The sequence below is a fragment of the Setaria italica genome, chromosome VI, assembly GCF_000263155.2.
Source record: "Setaria italica strain Yugu1 chromosome VI, Setaria_italica_v2.0, whole genome shotgun sequence".
Lineage (NCBI taxonomy): Eukaryota > Viridiplantae > Streptophyta > Magnoliopsida > Poales > Poaceae > Setaria > Setaria italica.
The window spans coordinates 30,756,639-30,774,195 of record NC_028455.1 but is presented as its reverse complement, the minus strand read 5'-3'; the positions used below and the strand labels follow the sequence as shown (position 1 = coordinate 30,774,195).

Sequence of the window (17,557 nt, the reverse complement as noted above, 5' to 3'; positions counted from 1 at the left end):
TGCGCGCGTGGCCCGGCCCCGTCCTGAGATTCCAGCCGGTTCGTCCACCTGCTCTGGAAGAAGCCTTTCGTGGACAGATCCAGCTTTCTTGCGCTTTTTCTACCCCAAACAGCCAGCCCCGGCCCCCTTTAGGATAACCCCGTGCCCATACGACATGGCTTGGCCTTGTGTGGATCATGTTCCCTTCCGCCTGGACACTTTAAGCAGATCATCGAAGGAAAGGAAGCACGGCGGTTGAGTTTGCCCCTAGCCTCAAGCAACAGGTAAAGAGCAGTTGGGTTGGGAGAGGCCATGTCGCTTTTGGTTCGAGGGTTCCCATTGAGCCATCTACGCTGTTTAGCCTCCACTTATGTAATGGGTTTTGTAAATAGCCTACGTTTAATACTCCTAATTAGTATCTAAACATTGATGTGACACTTGCTTAAAAATAAGCAAAGGGAACCAAACGCCCCCTAAGGGTAAGAATGGCAATGGCCTTAAACTTTTTTTTTCTACAGTTGGTGATACACTTCTAGCCAAACACTACAAACAAATAACTTTAACTCCACTCAGAATTAGTTTCGGTTGGAGTTTGGAGATACAGAAAAAAAGTATGGAGTTTGAGTGATCTTATTTTTTCGGTTGCATAGTACATCTCGAATCCTCTCCGTGTAAACGCTGTACTGATGTGATGTGCTTCAAGGAAGCTAAGCATGCAGGACCACGCAAAAGACCAAAGAAGTCGCAATACTTGCTCGTAGCGGTCCAAGCCGTTGGCCAAAACGCCAAATCGCAATACAAATGCCGGAAAGGATAACGCCAGACGGCGAGATGGTCCTTGCGGCACCGGCGATGCATCTCGTCAGCATGAGTTGTACTTAAGGCTCCTTTGGCACGGCTCATCCCAAAACGGCTTCACCGGTGAAGCCAAAGCCGGTGAGCCAAAAAAACTGGCTTCACCCGGCTTCTAGTTCATTTTAGTCCCGGCTTACAAAACGGCTTCACGCTACAGTGTCTCGATTTGTGTGAAATAGATGAAGCCAAAGCCGAAATAAGCCGTGCCAAAGAGGGCCTTAATTTGCAGCACGGCCGGTGCGGTGCCAAATTGGCAGAGGGGCCCGGGAGCAGCAGAACGCACTGTGCTCGAGATCTCTCTGGTCGAGCAGGGGGGCAGGAGGCCAGCCATCGATTCAGCGAGCGCTAGATTCCATTCTCTTCTTTACCCGACGCCGGTCTAAAAGGAGGGCGCCATTTTTGAGCTGGTTCGGTGCTCCGACGCGGCCGTCAAAAGCAACGGAGAAACCGAGGGGACAGCAGCCATCCTCTGTTCGGACCAACGACGCGCAGTTCGAAACTGGAACGGGAGCTGCTTGCTGTCTCGCCAAGTAGCGAGGAGTTCTCGGCTTCTCGCTCGCCAAGTTGTGTGCCTCCCTCTCGTCTGCTGAGTCAATGCTCAGTGCCCCAACTGGCCAACTGCAACCTGCAAGCCTGTAACCGCCACTGTCCAGACTCCAGAGTCGACTCGTTCCGCACAAAGGCAACCGGGGCATGGTACTTGTCTAGCTAGAAACGGCGGCTACCCTTTACCTGCTCCTGCTCCTCCTGCCTCCTTGCAGTCCACAGTCCGAGCGTTCTCTCTCCCGTCCGGCGAGCACCCAGCTACTCTGGTACGGCGCTGCTCTCTCTCTCTCTCTCTTCTCTCCATATGCTGAGGTCAGTGTCCGGCTCCAACTCCTCGAGGGGCATCGCCGCCGTGGTCGGCGTCGGCCCCCGGCTCGGCTCCGCGGTGGCGCGCAAGTTCGCCTCCATGGGCTACACCATCGCCATCCTCTCCCGCGACCTCGGCACGTCCCCTCCTCCGTTCTTTCTTTTATTAGCGCCGCCGCGTCCGGCTGCCGGCCGCCGGCTGCCCTTGCACCCCTGGAGTAGCATAGCAAGCTAAGTAACGTGTCCCGTGGCTGCGTGCAGAGAAGCTGTCGCAGCTGGCGGAGGAGATCGCGCAGGAGGCCAAGGCGCAGGTGTTCGCGCTCCGGGTGGACTGCGCCGACGCCCGGTCCGTGCGCGAAGCCTTCGAGGGCGTCCTCTCCCTCGGCCCCGTCGAGGTGCTCGTCTACAACGCCTGCGAGCCCCCCGCCGACGACGCCGCGCCGCCGCGCCCCACGCCCTTCCTCGCCGTCACGCCCGACGCCTTCCACCGCTCGCTCGCCGTCTCCGCCGCCGGGGCCTTCCACTGCGCGCAACAGGTAGTCGTCCAAGCGTCGATCTCGACCTCAGCTTCAATCTCCGGTTGCGCGCGCTAGCTGATCATGCACATGGATGGATGGCAGGTCATCCCGGGGATGGTGGAGCGGGGCAGGGGCACCATCATCTTCACGGGCTCCTCGGCGTCCGTCACCGGCTTCGCCGGCTACTCCGATCTAAGTAAGTGAGCATACGTGACGCTTCTTCTCGGCTATTGCGCTTCTGTTGCTAAGCTAATTCTTGGAACGCACGCGCGCAGGCTGCGGCAAGTTTGCCCTTCGGGGTTTGTCCCAGTCGCTGGCCAGGGAGTTCCAGCCGGCGGGTGTGCACATTGCGCATGTGATCATCGACGGCGTCATCGGCGAGAGGAGGTCAGTGACAGCTCTTTTCATTGCCAATAATCCGATGCGCGCGTACGTCCTTCGATCTCTTAATGAAACAAAAATATAAATGCATCCATCTGCAAGTACATTTGTGCCCAGACGAATTCGTGTTTGCCAAATTCAGACTAGGGACTAGGGAGCCAATATAATCTGGCTCAGGAGATGCCAAGTAGGCAGGGAATATTGTTCTTGTCCCTGCTGAGCTGTGAGAGACAATGAGGAGGGATAGAGAGAGGGGGGGGGATACCACAGTTTCTGAATTCCCTCATCATCGTTGCCTCCCTAGTAGTCAGAGAGTGGTCCAGCGGTATCCCAACGTGTAGATCTGATCCGCCCGGAGGCCATTTTCAGCGAAGACAAACAAAAAGAAACTTAATATGCAAGAATCCATTCCCAAACGGTGCCGCGGATATATACGACGGCCGCTGTACCTCAACCAAACTCAACCTCGACGAGATATTTGGACTATGGAGTATATTCCATCGAAGAGGCATTAGCAACAGTTTTGCACTCTAGCTAATTGTCAGATAGACAGATACATCATACATCTATATGCACCTTCGAGAGAGATATATATAGAGAGAGAGATCAGCATAGTAGTGTTAAATCAATACTTTTTTCTGTGAAATAGTAGTCCATCTAGGTTTGTATTAGATCAAACTTTTTAACTTTGATTATAAATATATAATTTTTATATAATTCGATAATATGGCACTGAAATTACTATATTCCTTATGAATAATACTTTCATAATATGGACCGCCTCCGTTAAAAAACAAGTCGTTTTAGGATTGTCCTAAGTCAAACTTTTTTAAGTTTGATCAAGATTACAGAAAAAATACATATATTAGATTTATCATGAGATATATTTTTATAATATACTTATTTGATGCTATAAATATTGATACTTTTTTCTGTAAATTTGATCAAAGTTGAAAAAAATTGACTTAAGGCAAATGTAGAATGACTTGTTTTTTGGGACGGAGGGAGTCCTATGTTTCGTATAAATATAGTAATATATTTTTGTAAATGTTGCTGATCGGACCATCATATTGGAGGCTGTCGATATCTACCTATTCCTGATCGGAGAAGTATTTAATAGACCATATCCAATCTGTAGTACATATATAGAAAGTTCATCTATCCAATAAGGCATCCAATTTTAGCTTTGGTTAAAAAAAACGACATACCGTTTTGAGTATGCTAGATATGCAACCAGATAAATATTGTTGTTTAAACATAAGTAGTATTAATTCAACCCTGCAGGTAGGCACTTCTTTTTTCCAATTAATGGTGAGTAGATTGGCTCCTGCGCACATTGCCTGCTGAGGCCGTGACATTTCCACCATTCCCTGAACTGAATAAACTTAACCAGTGTATATACCTACAAATCCTTCAGCTCTCGTGTGCCTCTACACTAATTTCAAGCCCACTAACAGATTTTCTGCGACCATTATTCAACACTAGGTACGTACTCTAGATGCATCTCGCCCGTACCGACACCGTCTTTATTCTGCCAGTACGTGTAAGCTTCCAGTTCACCTGCAAAAGACGTCGAACGGAATCGCGATGCGCTTTTCGCGCGCAACCCTCCGGCCTGCTCGGAGGCCCCGGCACATGGCTCCGCCGCCGGCGGGGCACGTCGCGCGCCCTGAGCCCTTTCCCCGGCGCGACGGAGACCCCGGGCTCGACACGTCCGCGCGCGCGGCGGTATATACCAAAGCCTGCCGATCTTCGTGTGCCGCCGCGTGCACGCCGCTTTTGGGCAGGAAGCCGCGAGATTCCGTCGTCGGCGCCGAGCTTTCTTCGGTCCCCCGCGCGCGATCGAGCGGGAGCACCACCGGCTCCCGAGTCGCGAGATGGACGTGTGCATGCGTAGGTCTCAAGCTTTCCTCGCGAACGAATGAACTCTCCGCCGCCGACACATGGCCGTGCTGTTGTGGCGTTGTCCACGTATGCACGTCGCCGGATCACCAAAAGGATCAATGCTAGCTAGGATCTGACAATACTTTGACTGGCATCGACCCCCGTACAGTGTGGCACGTACGCTGCGAATGTACTAGTACTACCTGACAGTGATCGAGATGCATGGCTCGTACTATGTATATATACTGACATGAACGCTGATTATCTCGTCTTGTCATCTGGTCAGGTCGCCGAGGAGCAGCAGGGCAGGTGGCGCTGGCGACCCGGCGGCGGCGGCGACGGGCGCGGGCGCGGACCCGGACGCGGTGGCGCAGAGCTACTGGCACGTCCACGCCCAGGACAAGAGCGCGTGGACGCAAGAGATGGACATCAGGTCGTCGTCCTTCATGTAGCAGCAGCAGCAGCAGCCAGCAACGACGGCTAGCCGGCCGGCCGGCCGGATCAGCCCCGGCCGCGCGTCCCCGTCGTGCTGTACTCATCGTCATTGCCATTGTGTGTGTGCGCGGCTGCGGGCCGGGAATCGTGTCCCCGTTCCGCGTCGCACGTTTGCTCCGCTTGCCTAGCTGTAGCTTTTAGTGTGATGCCCGCGGGGTCCGGTCGATGCGCGGGGGGGTATTGCGGCCGAAAGCAACGGCGGCCCGGCTCCCGCGCACGTCGCCGTCCGATCCCCCCTCCCCTCCTGTCCCGATCGCCGCCGGCGGCGATCCCGGCCGGCCTGCAAGTTCATGCATGTGATTGTGCCCCCATCTTGCTCATGTGTACGAGTTATAGTGTGTGCGTGTGATGATTGCAAGCTACCTGCATCTGATTCCGAGCTCGTAGGGCTTGTTTGGTTGGAGTCCTGGACAACTGCCTGAGAAAAAATGTTGCCTGAGAGGAGCCTGAAAAGTTCATGGTTTTTCTTGGTCAGGCAAGTATGTAGAAAGTATGTTTGGTTGGTGCCTGAGCATGCTAATAAGAAGAAAAATACACAATATAAATGTGTTTTGTGATATGTATAAATATATTTTTTTGATTCACGGACATATATTATTTAGCTCACTTTCTCATTTACTTACATTGCAGAAGAACAAAAAAATAATAAAAGAATTTGAGTACCTAAACAAGATGAAAAGAAATTTTGTAAAGCCATTACAATTATTTTGTTAAGTGAAGCTTCCACTATTTGCAATGTGTTGACCAGTAAGCAAACGAGGCATAATATTGTAAGATGCAGCTATCTTTTTTTTTTATAATTATCCACCTTTGTCTCAAATTATCCACCTTTGTCTGAATGCTTAGCACTCGATTAGCAGCCCGGCAGAGTTATTCCCGACTAGACGCTCGTTTTCGACTGCCTGGGCCTAAGTTCGTTGCCTGGACCATGCAGCCAAACAGGTGCCAGGCAAGTTATAGGCAATCCTCCACCTAGACAGATTCACTCTAGGGTCACAACCAAACAAACACGACCTGAGAAGTTGTGCCTCGAAGACTTGAGCTGACATGGCATCCGTGGTCTTGGTACAGGTAGGTAGCACAGAGTATTCGAGGCGCCCTTTTAGGTGAAAGAGAGCGGGGCAGGGCCTCCTGTACGGTGTGCATTTGTGTCAGCAGCGTGGCACGTTCCAAGTGGTTAGCCAGTAGCACAGGACCGACTGCAATTGATCATGGTGTCCTTTTGGGCGAAAGGGATGGGGGTGCGCGATCTGTCACCGGCGTTGCACCCAAAAAAAAAAGATCTGTCACCGGCGTTCAGTTCGCGGCCCCGATCAGGGCGCCTCCGTGCCCCATCGCACGCCATGCATCCTCACCGTTATGATCCGAGTGACACGATGCCATCGCTGTGCTCGAACAGAAACCAAACCAGGCGCCATGGATGAGGACGAACATGCGCGAACGCAGATCGTTTCTGATCCACATACGTTGGTGCAGGCGTGCAGCCATGGAAGTTCAGCCAGCAACTGGAATATTCCTGCGAAAAATCCCAACGTTCCGAATTGCGCAGAAAATCCCACGTTCCGAATTGGGCAGGATCATTCTCGATAGTAACAGGGTGATTGGTACAGTTAAAAAGATGACGGGAACGGACGAGTACTCTCTGCACGTGATCAATGCTGCAAGTACGTACGATGGTCCCTAACAAATCTGGAATAATCAGGCGGAGTTCTTATCGCCACCAAAGGCGTTCTCCAGGACCCCCGTCTCCTGAAGGTGACTGATGTCTCCGCACATCTTGACGATGCAGCGACCGGTGATGCCGGACACGAGGATCACGCTTACGGACGTGTTGTGTATTTTACCGTGGAGAGGCCTCGTCGGGCTGGCGTACCGGTAGAGTTCCCTGATGGTGCCGCCATGTGAGACCACGATAACTCGCTCACCTGTCAATAGACAACCCCTCGTCAGCTCGTAGGTGACTCAACATGTCACATGCATGTGTAGGTTAAGCATTATCTTAAATGGAATTCCTTTGACAGGTCTAATACAATCCAAGTAATCATGTCTATGGAAATATCAGTAACTTGGATTTGTAATAAAAGGACTAGTCACAGGACACAAGGAGTCCAAGAATGAAGATCACAGTTTACCTTTGTGTTTCTCAACAATGTTATGCAAGCATGACACACATCGTTCCGACAGTTGATCAAGACTCTCTCCACCACCCTGAGAAACAAACTAAGGACTCAGGAAACAATCCATAAGAGAATCTACAACGATGATCTATGTATAAATCTAGTTAAAGAAAAACTTCAAATCAAATGTGATTTGTGATAATGCCTGAAACTAAAGGTCTTTGTTTCTAGATACAGCATAGCTAAACAATTTCTACCAATAAGTATTTCTCTGAACTTTGTTGCTTGTGTAATGATTCAACTGTCTGGATTAACTGTATAACCGATGAGGACTAACTAGATTGGGATACTGAGCAATTTAAAAATCAGTTCAAGTTGTCTATATGTAGCAATAAAGCCTGTGATAGGATACAGAAGGTTGATTTTATTCCACTAGGACCATACTATACTAGGCACACATAATTTGGTTGTGCAAAATCACTCAATGCTCCCATTTGACTTGTTGGTACCTACATAAGGTTGATCACAGGCCATTTAATGCATATAATTTCTTCTATGCTTCAGAAGATCCTTCATACTACTCGTACATGCACAGCAAATTTTAGCATGCGCAACATTGCTAAGCAAAATACTTGTCAATAGGCTATAACAACACTTACAGGAATTTGTTGGTTTCTCTTGTGGGACATAAAAGCTTTGTAAGCCTCTGGCCTCTCTGTAGCAGCATCTTGAAACTTCATGCCCTGCAGATCTCCAATGTGTCTTTCTCGAAGTGCTGGATCGAACACAACCTGGACAATTAAGCATTGCATTTATTAAGAATTTTAGAAACAACTGAACCATCTACAAGCAGTATATTTTAAAGCACAGAAGAAAAGTATCATGTTGAAACATTCATGCAACATAAACAGGGATGAGTAGAATGCACATACATTTGGTAGATTGCAGATTCTTGCAATTGTTTGCGCAGTCTCTGCTGCTCGCTTTAGATCAGATGAGTATATGGCAGCTGGTTTCACTTCTTTAGAAAGCCGATGGGCAACCTTTTCAATAAAATTTCACATGAGAAATGCTACTACAAATGTCTTGTGAAAATCAGTACAAGTCATACCATACCGCGACAGCTTGTTGCCTCCCAATATCATTCAGCTCTGCGTCCATGTGTCCCTGTTGCAGGATTTCAAACATGATACCAGTATGAAGTAAAAAAGAAGGCTATGTTGTTGACAACCAAAGAGTTGAACAATACATGGTTTAGCAAGTTCTAATTCCGTGGTCTAAGACAAGGTATCAGGTTCGTGATGATAATTAGCTGGTTAAGGTCCGGTGAAAAAAAAATGCATTCCATTCCATCATGCAAACAGTTAAGTTATAAAACAGGATCATTGTATTTCTTTTGTTTTGCATTAATGTGTTATTAGTAATACTATGTTCAACACTACTACTGAAGTACTGCCCATCAACTCTCAGATAAACTCAAGGGTACTCCAAGAGCAGAAGTAAGATAACTTATCCCTAAGACCTAGCAAACAAATGCAGTATAGCACACATGGGCAAACATTACCGATTTCCCTAGACATATCACATGAGGTATGGATTATTTGAGAAAAGTACATATGCATTCAAAGGAGGAAGAATGCTAGTATGTTATAATGAGCAAACAAATGCTCTGATTATACTAGGGTTGAGGACTATATTTCAGGGATAGATTTGAGACTTAAGATACAACTACTTGAATAATGACAGCACAGATTCAGACTGAAAAATAAAATCAAAACTAAACAATGCAAGGCAAAGTCAGACAAAGTGTCATTGTGATTGTCTCATACTCTAAACAACCACAGGAGCATTACTGATTCTTGAACTGTATTATATGCAGCAGAAGCAGGGGATAAACCAACAACCCTTTAGCAAGTTGGCGAAATATCTTAATATAATTGGCTTGACTGGATCAAAATCAACTAATCGAGGCAATACTTCCCATATACTAACAAAAGTCCTACAGACATGCAGTCTAATCATTTTGCTGTCCCCCAGCAGGCCAACACAGATCCCCAATTTTGTTGCCTCTTCACTTGAGAAGTTAAACTGTGGGACTAGCCCCTACGGCCCTACCCCTATGAGGACGAACCACTAATCCATAAATTAGAACATCTTAGGTCCAACAGAAGTCCTCCAGTGCAGTAGTTTCCCAGTTTAAGCAAGCAGTGAAGATTGAAGGCCAGTCGTAATTTGACGGTGCGATGGATGAGGAAGGAAAAGCAATCGGCACCTGTATGATGCGCGCGGCATTCCATGACGTCTCCCCGTGCCGCACGATCACGACCTCCGTGAAGTCGCCGCCTGAGGCGGCATACCCATCGGCGCTGGAAGCGGAGGACGACATCCCAGAGCCGCTTCTGGGGCGTGGACGCAACGGATCTGTGGGTAATTCGCGGGTCCGGGAGGGAGGGACGCGGCGACGGCGGAGGCTGGAAAGGGGAGGGAGCTCGAGGCGGCGAGGGACGCGATCGAGGGGGTGGGCGGCGCGGCAGCGGCGGCAGAAGCGTGCTTGTGGTTGTGGGGAGGCGCCACAGCCAGGGGTGGGCATAAAACCCGACCCCGAACCCGAATACCCGAAGTTCAAAAAACCCGAACCTACCTCGGGTGCTAGGTCCAAGAACCCGATATTAATTCGGGCAGTTCGGGTTTTAACCTCCGGTTACCCGGGGAACCCGAAATTAAAGAAGCCCTCTACCCCAACTAGTGCATGCAATTTCAGCCCAGCCAGCCCACTAACTCCTGACGCTTCACGGCTCACCAGCCCTACCTCTCTATTATTCTATCCCCCGTGATTTATCCCGTTAGCAGGAGTTCTTGTAAAAAAACAAAAACTCCCGTCTTCTTTATCCTCTCCATCGATCCCTCTCGGCATCCCTCTTCGATCTCCTTACCGCACCACATCCTATCACCCGCCGCCGCCGAGAGCTCGCGCCCCCACCTGGCCCCCTACCACCACGCAGGCACACACCCACGCGCTAGATCAACCATTACCCGTCCCCTACCAAGGCTGGATGCAGATCCATGAAGGTATGGAGCTATCGAGGCCTACGGCTCATGGGTAGGTCAACGACGTGTACTTGGGACGCTCCGATTGAAGGGAGGTAGCTTCCATCGGTGAGGATTGGGCGACGACGCGATGCTGGTGGCACCGGCGCTACCGTCATACCTCGTCGCCGACACCTCCGAGCGGCAATAAAGGGGAGGAATAGGTAGGTCTCGGGTATTTCGGGAGAACCCGTACTTGAACCCGAAATGTCGGGTACCCGATCTGTCGGGTTTTGCTTTTTTCAGGCAATTCTCGGGTTCTGGTTTCTGAAACCCAAATTTCGTAAAACCGGAACTACCCGACCCGAGTAACCCGAATGCCCACCCCTAGCCACAGCATATCCAAGCCACGGCTTCGCCCGTCGTCCACCGAGGTAACGACCGGAGAGAGTCGCGTGAGGGGCTCCTTATCTAAAGGTAGATAAGTGATGAAACATTTCAGCCCATCTAGATCCATCTTCTCCCCTTCCTTTTCTTCTTCTTCCCCATGCTCATCGCTGCCGCCGCCTTGTTCTCCACCCCGGCCAATGGCTGCCCACCCTCCACCGCCGCCCCCACCCCACCCTTCCTAATCCAAAGCTTGTTGTCGCCCCGCCACCGTCCACCACTCGCCGGACTTCCTGCCCTGCCCGGCCGGCGAGGCTCCCGCGCCACCTCGCCTCCGCCGCCGGCCCAACTGTCGCCACCACCGGACCTGCCACCGCCCTCCGACCTCCTCCTCTAAGCTCAACAGACACTGGAGCCCCCCGAAAATCCCGAACCCTAACCCTAACTCCACCACTATCGCCACCGTCGGGCCAACCTTATCCCATAGCGGAGGAGAAGCGGAGGGAAGAAGAAGATCGGCAACCGTTGGATTCTATTCTCGCACGAACCTTAAAGCATTGGAAAAAAATCTTCCGGAAGATGCGTATGTTTCCGGTCGCGTGATCGCAAGGTTCAGATGGGCCCGTTTGTTGCGCGGTTTGACTGATGAAAGCTCGGCTGGGCTGAAATGATTTATGACGACGAGCCCGACTCCAGCCCAGCAGCGTAGTCGTGCCGTCGTCGGCGGCCTCGGTGGCAGTCTGGGACCGTTTGTAAACGGGCCCAATGTATTGGCCTCAGGTGGACCTGTCATTACTAGTCCAAAACCACTGTTGGACCGACTAATCGGTTGAAAGTGCAAAAGTCCCGGCCCAATCAGATCTGTGTACAAATAGGCATTATCCACCACGCACGTTTGTTGGGTTTATGTTCTACAAGGCCAGCAGGTATCTAAACCTGAACTCGTACGGCAGGACACGCACGGGCCGCCGCGACGCTGCGGTGGGACCGCCGAGCCGGCCGGCGGCCGCCGCCGCCTCGACGGCGCGGACGGCGTCGCGCTGCAGGTCACGGGGCAGCTGCAGGCAGACCCAGTCCACGAGGGAGCCCACGTCCTTGGCGAAGTCCGGGAGGTACCAGTGCAGGAGCTTGGGGATCGCCAGCCCGCCCGCCGGCGATACGCCCACCGCGGCCTCCAGGTACTCCCGCTTCGCCGCCTCCAGCTCCTCCTCCACGTGGTCCGCCGTGTAGACCCTCACCTGCACAGACAAAAAGATAGGTGAGCGAATTGCGCCGGACGGCATGTACTGGCCCGTGATCAGTGCCACTGAGCTGGTTAAAATCATTTGCGTCGAGACAGCCCGGAGGACAGACCGGACACCGGACGTTCAGAGCACCTAAAAGTGTCGTCTGCTTTTTCTGCATGATTGCCTATGCTATGCATGCCTGAACTCTTGCACTGAAACAGAGTAGTAAAGATGAACAAGGAGTTCTCAAGGGCAGAATTACAACAAAAATTTGGCAGGACACTAGTGTGTTTGTGCTTGGAAACACCAGATTGTGCATGCCCTAAAACGACTTGGGTTTTGCTGAAACTGCCAAAATGCTTGAGCTCTTTTACAGCTACTCAGTGATATGTTCATTATTATGAATAATTTAGTAATTATTATATTGTAAAAAGTGATATTTGGTCTTTTAAACTTTACTCTAATATCAAAAATAAAATTATAGTGATGCTATTTGTGTTATTTTAACATGATACTCTTATACTACCTATATTACTCATGTATACTTACACATACCACTTATAAAGGTTTCATAAAGGTTTCAGTAATATACAATTAATCTTGACCGTCAGATATTTTTATACCGATCCTTTTTAACACTAGTAGCAGACCTCAAATGTTTCAGCCAATTTTGCACCGCACATTTTAGGATATTCACACTCAAGCAGGAGTAGATCCCTGCATAGTGCCAGACCGTAACTAACCTTTTTTTTAATTAAAAGACCGCAACTAACTTTGGAGTACCAAAATAGCAGTATACGTTGTACCAAAATAACTGGAGTATTTAAACTGTGCGGTACTAGAATGCGACTTGCTCAACACTGGCACATGCTTCGATCGCTAGCTATCACGTCCTGTCCCGTGCGATGATGAATACTAGAGTTTCTGCAGCGGTTGAAAAGATGCACCGTGGCGGCACCTTTCCTTCTGTCAGTCCTGTATCGGACTACAGAGCTCTACAGTGCGAGCGAGCAAACGAAGTTCAGTGGCACGGTGCCAGTGGGGGACCAAGCTAGGAACTCACCGCCGGCGAGGACCAGCTGCCGCAGGAGAGCGCGAACGTCACCAGCGGCTCCGGCCACTCCAGCCCCAACACGGCCGTGCCGTCGCCCTTCACCGCCTCCGTGTTCACCTGCCCATCCATGTCGGAATTTTCCATTGTCACGACGCGATCGTAGACGATGATGGTTCAGAGATTTTCAGCCTTTTTTTTTCAGGCAGGCACACGGCAACGATGATCACGGCCTTACATGCTTTGCGCCGTAGGGCAGCCGGAGGACGAAGTGCTCGATCGTCATGGCGCTCAGCACGCGGCCGCTCACGTTGATGGTCGCCTGCGGGGAAGAACAGTTTTCACTCGTGTCAGAGATTTGTCACACTGCATATCCTGCAAATGTTGGAGAGGTGAAGGAAGTGAACATGGGATGGGACCTTGGGCATCATGGCCACCAGCATATGGGGGTTGGTAGGTGCTCCGTGCTCAAGAAATGCCTGGAAAATGCAGAGTAAACAGGCAAAGCATCAGTGCCAGGTCAGGACATGCCGCTGGAACCTATTAATGTATCCAGTATTCCAGTTAGGCTGTAAGTACCACGGAAGACGTGTTGTGGTCAAAGGCTAATGCTGCCAAGATCGCAACTATTTAGGGCTTTGCTCATGATTAAGGAGACAGGAAGCATTTTGACAACTGCAGTTTAATAACTGATAACTAACATGCAGAGCACAGACATGCCCTGTTCTAGCTCAATTTTCAAACAAAAATGGTTCAAAATTTGAACCTACACATCATCAGAGCCACCTTCAATTCTACCTCATGTACAGGATGAACATGCTTGTGATTCACATGTTGTGAATTCCAATTTCAAATGGTCCACCAAAACTATAAACAAACCTCCTGACAATGCGAATTGGCCATCGAGGACGACGACGAGGATGAGTTCTAAAGCTATGAATCATGGATGCTGAGGGGAGAAGCAAAGGAGGCCTCAATCATGGGCGACAGCTTACGTTCATCATGCACGAGTTGTAGGTGTTGATCCAGAACGCCAGCCTTTGTTGGTGGGAGAGGCCCACTAGGTCAACCGAGGAGAGCTTCCGGAGCAACGCCCTGATTTTTTTTTTTTGACAGGTAGAGTAGACGACGATCATTCCATCAGCATGCCAAGTCAAACAGACGCCAGCTCGCCACACAAGAAACAAATCTCTAGCTTGCACCAAGACAGACTAGTAATAGTAGTTACCGATCAATGGGAACTCACTTCAATCTCCGACCAAGAGCGGCGGCATCGCCGGCAGACACATTGGTGTCGAATGAAGCAGCGTCGACTGATCGGAACTGCTTGTACCAGCCAATGTCTCGGCACCCGAATTCTAGGACACCGTAGGGATCTCCGGTGCCAGCGCAGGCGCCGTCTGAGCTGCTCTCGCAGGAACCGGATACCGACGGCGACGATGCTTGCTCCTCGTCATGGCTTCTGGAGGTGCTCATCTGCGAGAAGATGGCCATCAGGCACGTCAGTAGCTCCTCCGAGACTTTGTTCGCCGCGGTTGAGGCCATGTCTGAATCAATGCCATTGCTGCCGTCGATAGCTTTGTGATCTTCCACCGTACTGGTTGTCTGAAACCGAAGATGAACATGAAGAACATCAGCCAGAATAGTGAATTCAGTGAGAGTTTCAGCTCAAAATCAAGTCTTGTATTACCTGAACTCCAGCGCATTTCTCCGCTGGCGGTATCCGGCATTTTGGCACATTACTCAAAGGCGCCCGCCCAAAATCTCTGCAAGAGTTCGTGCCACACGATTGATTCTCCTTGCCCGGACAATCACCTTGGCTCAGGGAACGACCGGGCCTTCTTGGTGTCTGCTTGGCATTGGTGGCCCGCTTCAAAGACGACCAATCAGCAGCGTCTTGATCGGAAGCCTGACGCGTCGAGGTGGACACCTTTGAACTCTGCTGCACTTGGGCCGGAGACTTGTTCTGCCGTGCCGGCGTGCACCGGTCACCGTCAGGGAAGTACGCGCTCTTGGCCATGGAGGTGATGATGGCCTCCTGGTACAGTCCCTGCCGGAAATTGACGACCTGCTCCTCGAGCCGGACGACCTCCTCCTCCAGGACCGCGACTTCGGCCAGAAGCTCCAGTGTCTGGGCGCAATTCAGAAGAAGCGATGATCAGAATGAAATTGAAATCACTTCCAGACTGACAGTGGATTGCTAACTGATTCAATTGCAAGCGAGCAGTAACCTGAGACGGCAGGTAAGGGGGCAGGCGAGGCAGAGCGCCCAGCGGCCTCGTGAAGGCGCGTTCCAGAGCTCGGTGGACGTTCTCCTCGTGCCGCAGTTTCTTCCTCAGCTTATCCACCTGCAACTCGAAACGAATAACTCTGAATTTCCTCAGTGAAAACACTAGGGAGAATGAGAAAGCAGAAATAAGATGCTGTACATCTTGCTGCAGCGCAATTTTCCTATCTCGCCGCGCCTGGTTCCTGTTCCTGATGCCCTGCGCCGTCGCGTTGGTGGCTGACGCTTTCATCACCACCGGCGCCGTCTTCGTGCTGGGCGGCCTCCTCTGGTCCTTCTCCATCCCCTTGAACAGGAAACGAAATTCGAGTCAGAGAAAGAGTAGGGGCTCAGACGCCGGTAGCGATCAAATATGGGAGTACCAAATTCGAGCTGCTCTCTACGGCGACGGATCCGACCGAGCCCATTTCAAAGGGTTGCCAGAACAAAGCCGCTAAATTTAGCTCAGAGAAGCACGGAAGAACAGAGTGCGGAGCGCACAAGCGGCGTACTACCAGTCTACCACTAAACAATCCTGGCTCACAGAAAGCTTGAAAACGGCAGCTATCGCTCCCTCCAAGAACAGGAGCAGAGCGCAGAGCTCATATCTCGAAGACACCAAAAGCGCAGGAGAAAAGACGCGGGCGCAAAGAATTCGAGGACCCATCACCACGGGCCGCTTGAAAGCCGCCAGCTTTCCGATCCGAGGAGCACGCAGGACGCCAGGAAACCAAAAATACCATCTCGGAGACCGCCCGGAACGGGGACGCAGGGAATATCATCATCGCTCGGGCGCTCAGCTCAACGAAAGGCGCGAGCTTTCCGAGCGACGCCGGAGCCCAAGAAAAGAGAGGGGCGATGGCAGCAGCACAAGGGTTACTCACTTTCTCGTTCCTCGGGGTGGCTCTGGTGTTGGCGCCGCGCGCCGCCGCCGCCGCCGCCGGCCTCCGCGCCCTCCCGCTCATCGCCTCCAACGGCGTGTGCATCCGCCCCGCCCTCTCGACGCGGCAGCGCCGGCCGGGGGACACGAGTAACGCCGAGCCGCGGCCGAGGCGGGTGCAGAGGAGAGTGCTAGGTGGCGGGAGGGGCCTTGATGAATGGCATTGATGGCGAGCAGAGCAGAAGCAGCGCGCCCCCTGGAGGTCCGGGAGGCGGTTTCTGGCGCGGCGCCTGGAGCCGGACGACCGGACAGAATTCGGCGGCGCGGATTGGGTTCGGGGTTGGGACGCGTGCTGGCGGCGAGAGGTGGTGCGTCGGCGGTGGCAGTGACGGCGACGATGGCTTTGGCGGCGTCTCGTCTGAACGTGGCCCGGTGGGTTCCTTTTTGATCTGGACCGGATCGAGTCGCTCGGCATCGGCAATGCGTGCGTGCGGGTGCGCGCTCGTTATTTCTTTTTTACCGTGCCGACTTGCCCGGCGCGGGCGAGGCGATCACTCGGCGGGGTGGGGCGGCGCGGGGCACGCGTCTGCCTGCGTGGTGGAGCCGCGGATCGGGCTCGAGGCGAGCCAGCCAGCGCTTGTTCTTGTGGTGGTGGGGTGGCGCGGCGGCGTGGGGCGGACGGGTCAGCGCTGAGCGGCTGGGGTCGGCCGGACGGGGCCGCGCGCGCGGCTCATCATGAGCGCAGCGTGCGGTCGTCGCGGCCGGCCGCGGTAGCTTTCCAGCCGGCTCCCACCCTCTCCCAGGGATCATCAGCGCGCCTGGCACGGCGCCCACTTCGCGGGAGTTTTTTCACCTTTGTTACTTCGGTGGAGTGGCAGCTCTTCGATTTGACTATTGGCACGCTGTAAAAAAATATGGGGTGCTTTTCTTGAAAAAGAAAACTCAGGTGCTCCCTGCACGGTCTTGGAAAAGCTGACGTATAGGTGTTAGGGCAACTTCAAAAGCCACCCTAAACTACCCTTAATAGCTTAATTTGGAAGAAAAAGTAAAAAACTGCGCTCCAAAAGCTCCCCCAAACCATCCGTATATTTTCGCCCACCCCAATTGCGACCCCGTCGCCCCGCGTGCGGTCTCTCCTTCCCCAATCGCCCACACCACTCCTTTCTGGCAAGTTTTTTTTTTGCCTGCTCCTCCACTCCGCCTGGACACCTTCCTCGTCGTCTTCCAGGCCACCTTGCGCCGCCAGGACGAGCAGCGCAAGGCCGGGGGCAATGATGCGCAACCTTCTCCCGCCCCGACTCCGGCGTCGCGGCCGCCTTGGCGAAGCCCAAGGTCGTGGACAGGGCAAGGGCAGCCAGCAGCGGGAGGAGCAGCAACGGAGCAACAGCTCTAGCTATGGCAGCGAGCTGGGCGAGTGAGGCGATGGCGGAGGGGGTGGCACCGGAATCAACGACGACGGAGGAGGGGGGTGGCGCCGGCGTGGCGAGGAGGTGAGCATCAGTGGCAAGCTGGGTGAGCGAGGTGGCAGAGGATAACAGTAATGAGAAGGGGGAAGGGGGCGGCGGGGGAAGGAGGAAGGGAGCGGCCCAGCTCTATCCCTATCCCTTCTGGTGTGCGCAAAGATTTGATTTTCTCAAGC

The 17,557-nt window shown here is 52.3% G+C and overlaps 3 protein-coding genes across 3 annotated transcripts; 1 reads left to right on the top strand and 2 right to left on the bottom strand.

Annotated features, from left to right (window-relative positions):
- The first annotated feature begins 1,102 nt into the window (after nucleotides 1-1,102).
- On the top strand, nucleotides 1,103-5,570 carry LOC101773708 (uncharacterized oxidoreductase YoxD). The gene is made up of 5 exons (XM_004973628.4): nucleotides 1,103-1,823; nucleotides 1,948-2,222; nucleotides 2,307-2,400; nucleotides 2,480-2,591; nucleotides 4,756-5,570. The coding sequence occupies exons 1-5, from the start codon at nucleotides 1,685-1,687 to the stop codon at nucleotides 4,919-4,921; spliced, it is 786 nt and encodes a 261-aa protein (XP_004973685.1). The 5' UTR covers nucleotides 1,103-1,684; the 3' UTR covers nucleotides 4,922-5,570.
- Nucleotides 5,571-6,457: 887 nt separating this feature from the next.
- Nucleotides 6,458-9,660, bottom strand: LOC101773294 (phosphoglycerate mutase-like protein 4). The gene is made up of 6 exons (XM_004973627.4): nucleotides 9,354-9,660; nucleotides 8,198-8,248; nucleotides 8,014-8,124; nucleotides 7,741-7,872; nucleotides 7,097-7,172; nucleotides 6,458-6,889 (listed from the first exon to the last, which is right to left on the bottom strand). The coding sequence occupies exons 1-6, from the start codon at nucleotides 9,465-9,467 to the stop codon at nucleotides 6,663-6,665; spliced, it is 711 nt and encodes a 236-aa protein (XP_004973684.1). The 5' UTR covers nucleotides 9,468-9,660; the 3' UTR covers nucleotides 6,458-6,662.
- A 1,627-nt stretch (nucleotides 9,661-11,287) lies between these two features.
- LOC101772878 lies at nucleotides 11,288-16,391 on the bottom strand. Its single transcript, XM_004973626.3, has 10 exons — nucleotides 15,923-16,391; nucleotides 15,202-15,345; nucleotides 15,004-15,120; nucleotides 14,463-14,903; nucleotides 14,019-14,377; nucleotides 13,768-13,867; nucleotides 13,192-13,251; nucleotides 13,011-13,094; nucleotides 12,785-12,892; nucleotides 11,288-11,733 (listed from the first exon to the last, which is right to left on the bottom strand). Exons 1-10 carry the CDS (start codon nucleotides 16,022-16,024, stop codon nucleotides 11,407-11,409), a joined length of 1,842 nt encoding a protein of 613 aa, XP_004973683.1. The 5' UTR covers nucleotides 16,025-16,391; the 3' UTR covers nucleotides 11,288-11,406.
- Between the last annotated feature and the right edge of the window lie 1,166 nt (nucleotides 16,392-17,557).

Coding starts and splice junctions, on each gene's coding strand:
- LOC101773294 (XM_004973627.4), bottom strand. CDS start 9,467: ATGTCGTCCTCCGCTTCCAGCGCCGATGGGTATGCCGCCTCAGGCGGC. Junction 7,873..8,013: donor GAATCTGCAATCTACCAAAT/GTATGTGCATTC, acceptor TTAATTGTCCAG/GTTGTGTTCGATCCAGCACT. Junction 7,173..7,740: donor AGAGAAACCAACAAATTCCT/GTAAGTGTTGTT, acceptor TTTGTTTCTCAG/GGTGGTGGAGAGAGTCTTGA.
- LOC101772878 (XM_004973626.3), bottom strand. CDS start 16,024: ATGCACACGCCGTTGGAGGCGATGAGCGGGAGGGCGCGGAGGCCGGCG. Junction 15,346..15,922: donor CCACCCCGAGGAACGAGAAA/GTGAGTAACCCT, acceptor TTCCTGTTCAAG/GGGATGGAGAAGGACCAGAG. Junction 14,904..15,003: donor CCCCTTACCTGCCGTCTCAG/GTTACTGCTCGC, acceptor AATTGCGCCCAG/ACACTGGAGCTTCTGGCCGA.
- LOC101773708 (XM_004973628.4), top strand. CDS start 1,685: ATGCTGAGGTCAGTGTCCGGCTCCAACTCCTCGAGGGGCATCGCCGCC. Junction 1,824..1,947: donor CATCCTCTCCCGCGACCTCG/GCACGTCCCCTC, acceptor GGCTGCGTGCAG/AGAAGCTGTCGCAGCTGGCG. Junction 2,223..2,306: donor CCTTCCACTGCGCGCAACAG/GTAGTCGTCCAA, acceptor GATGGATGGCAG/GTCATCCCGGGGATGGTGGA.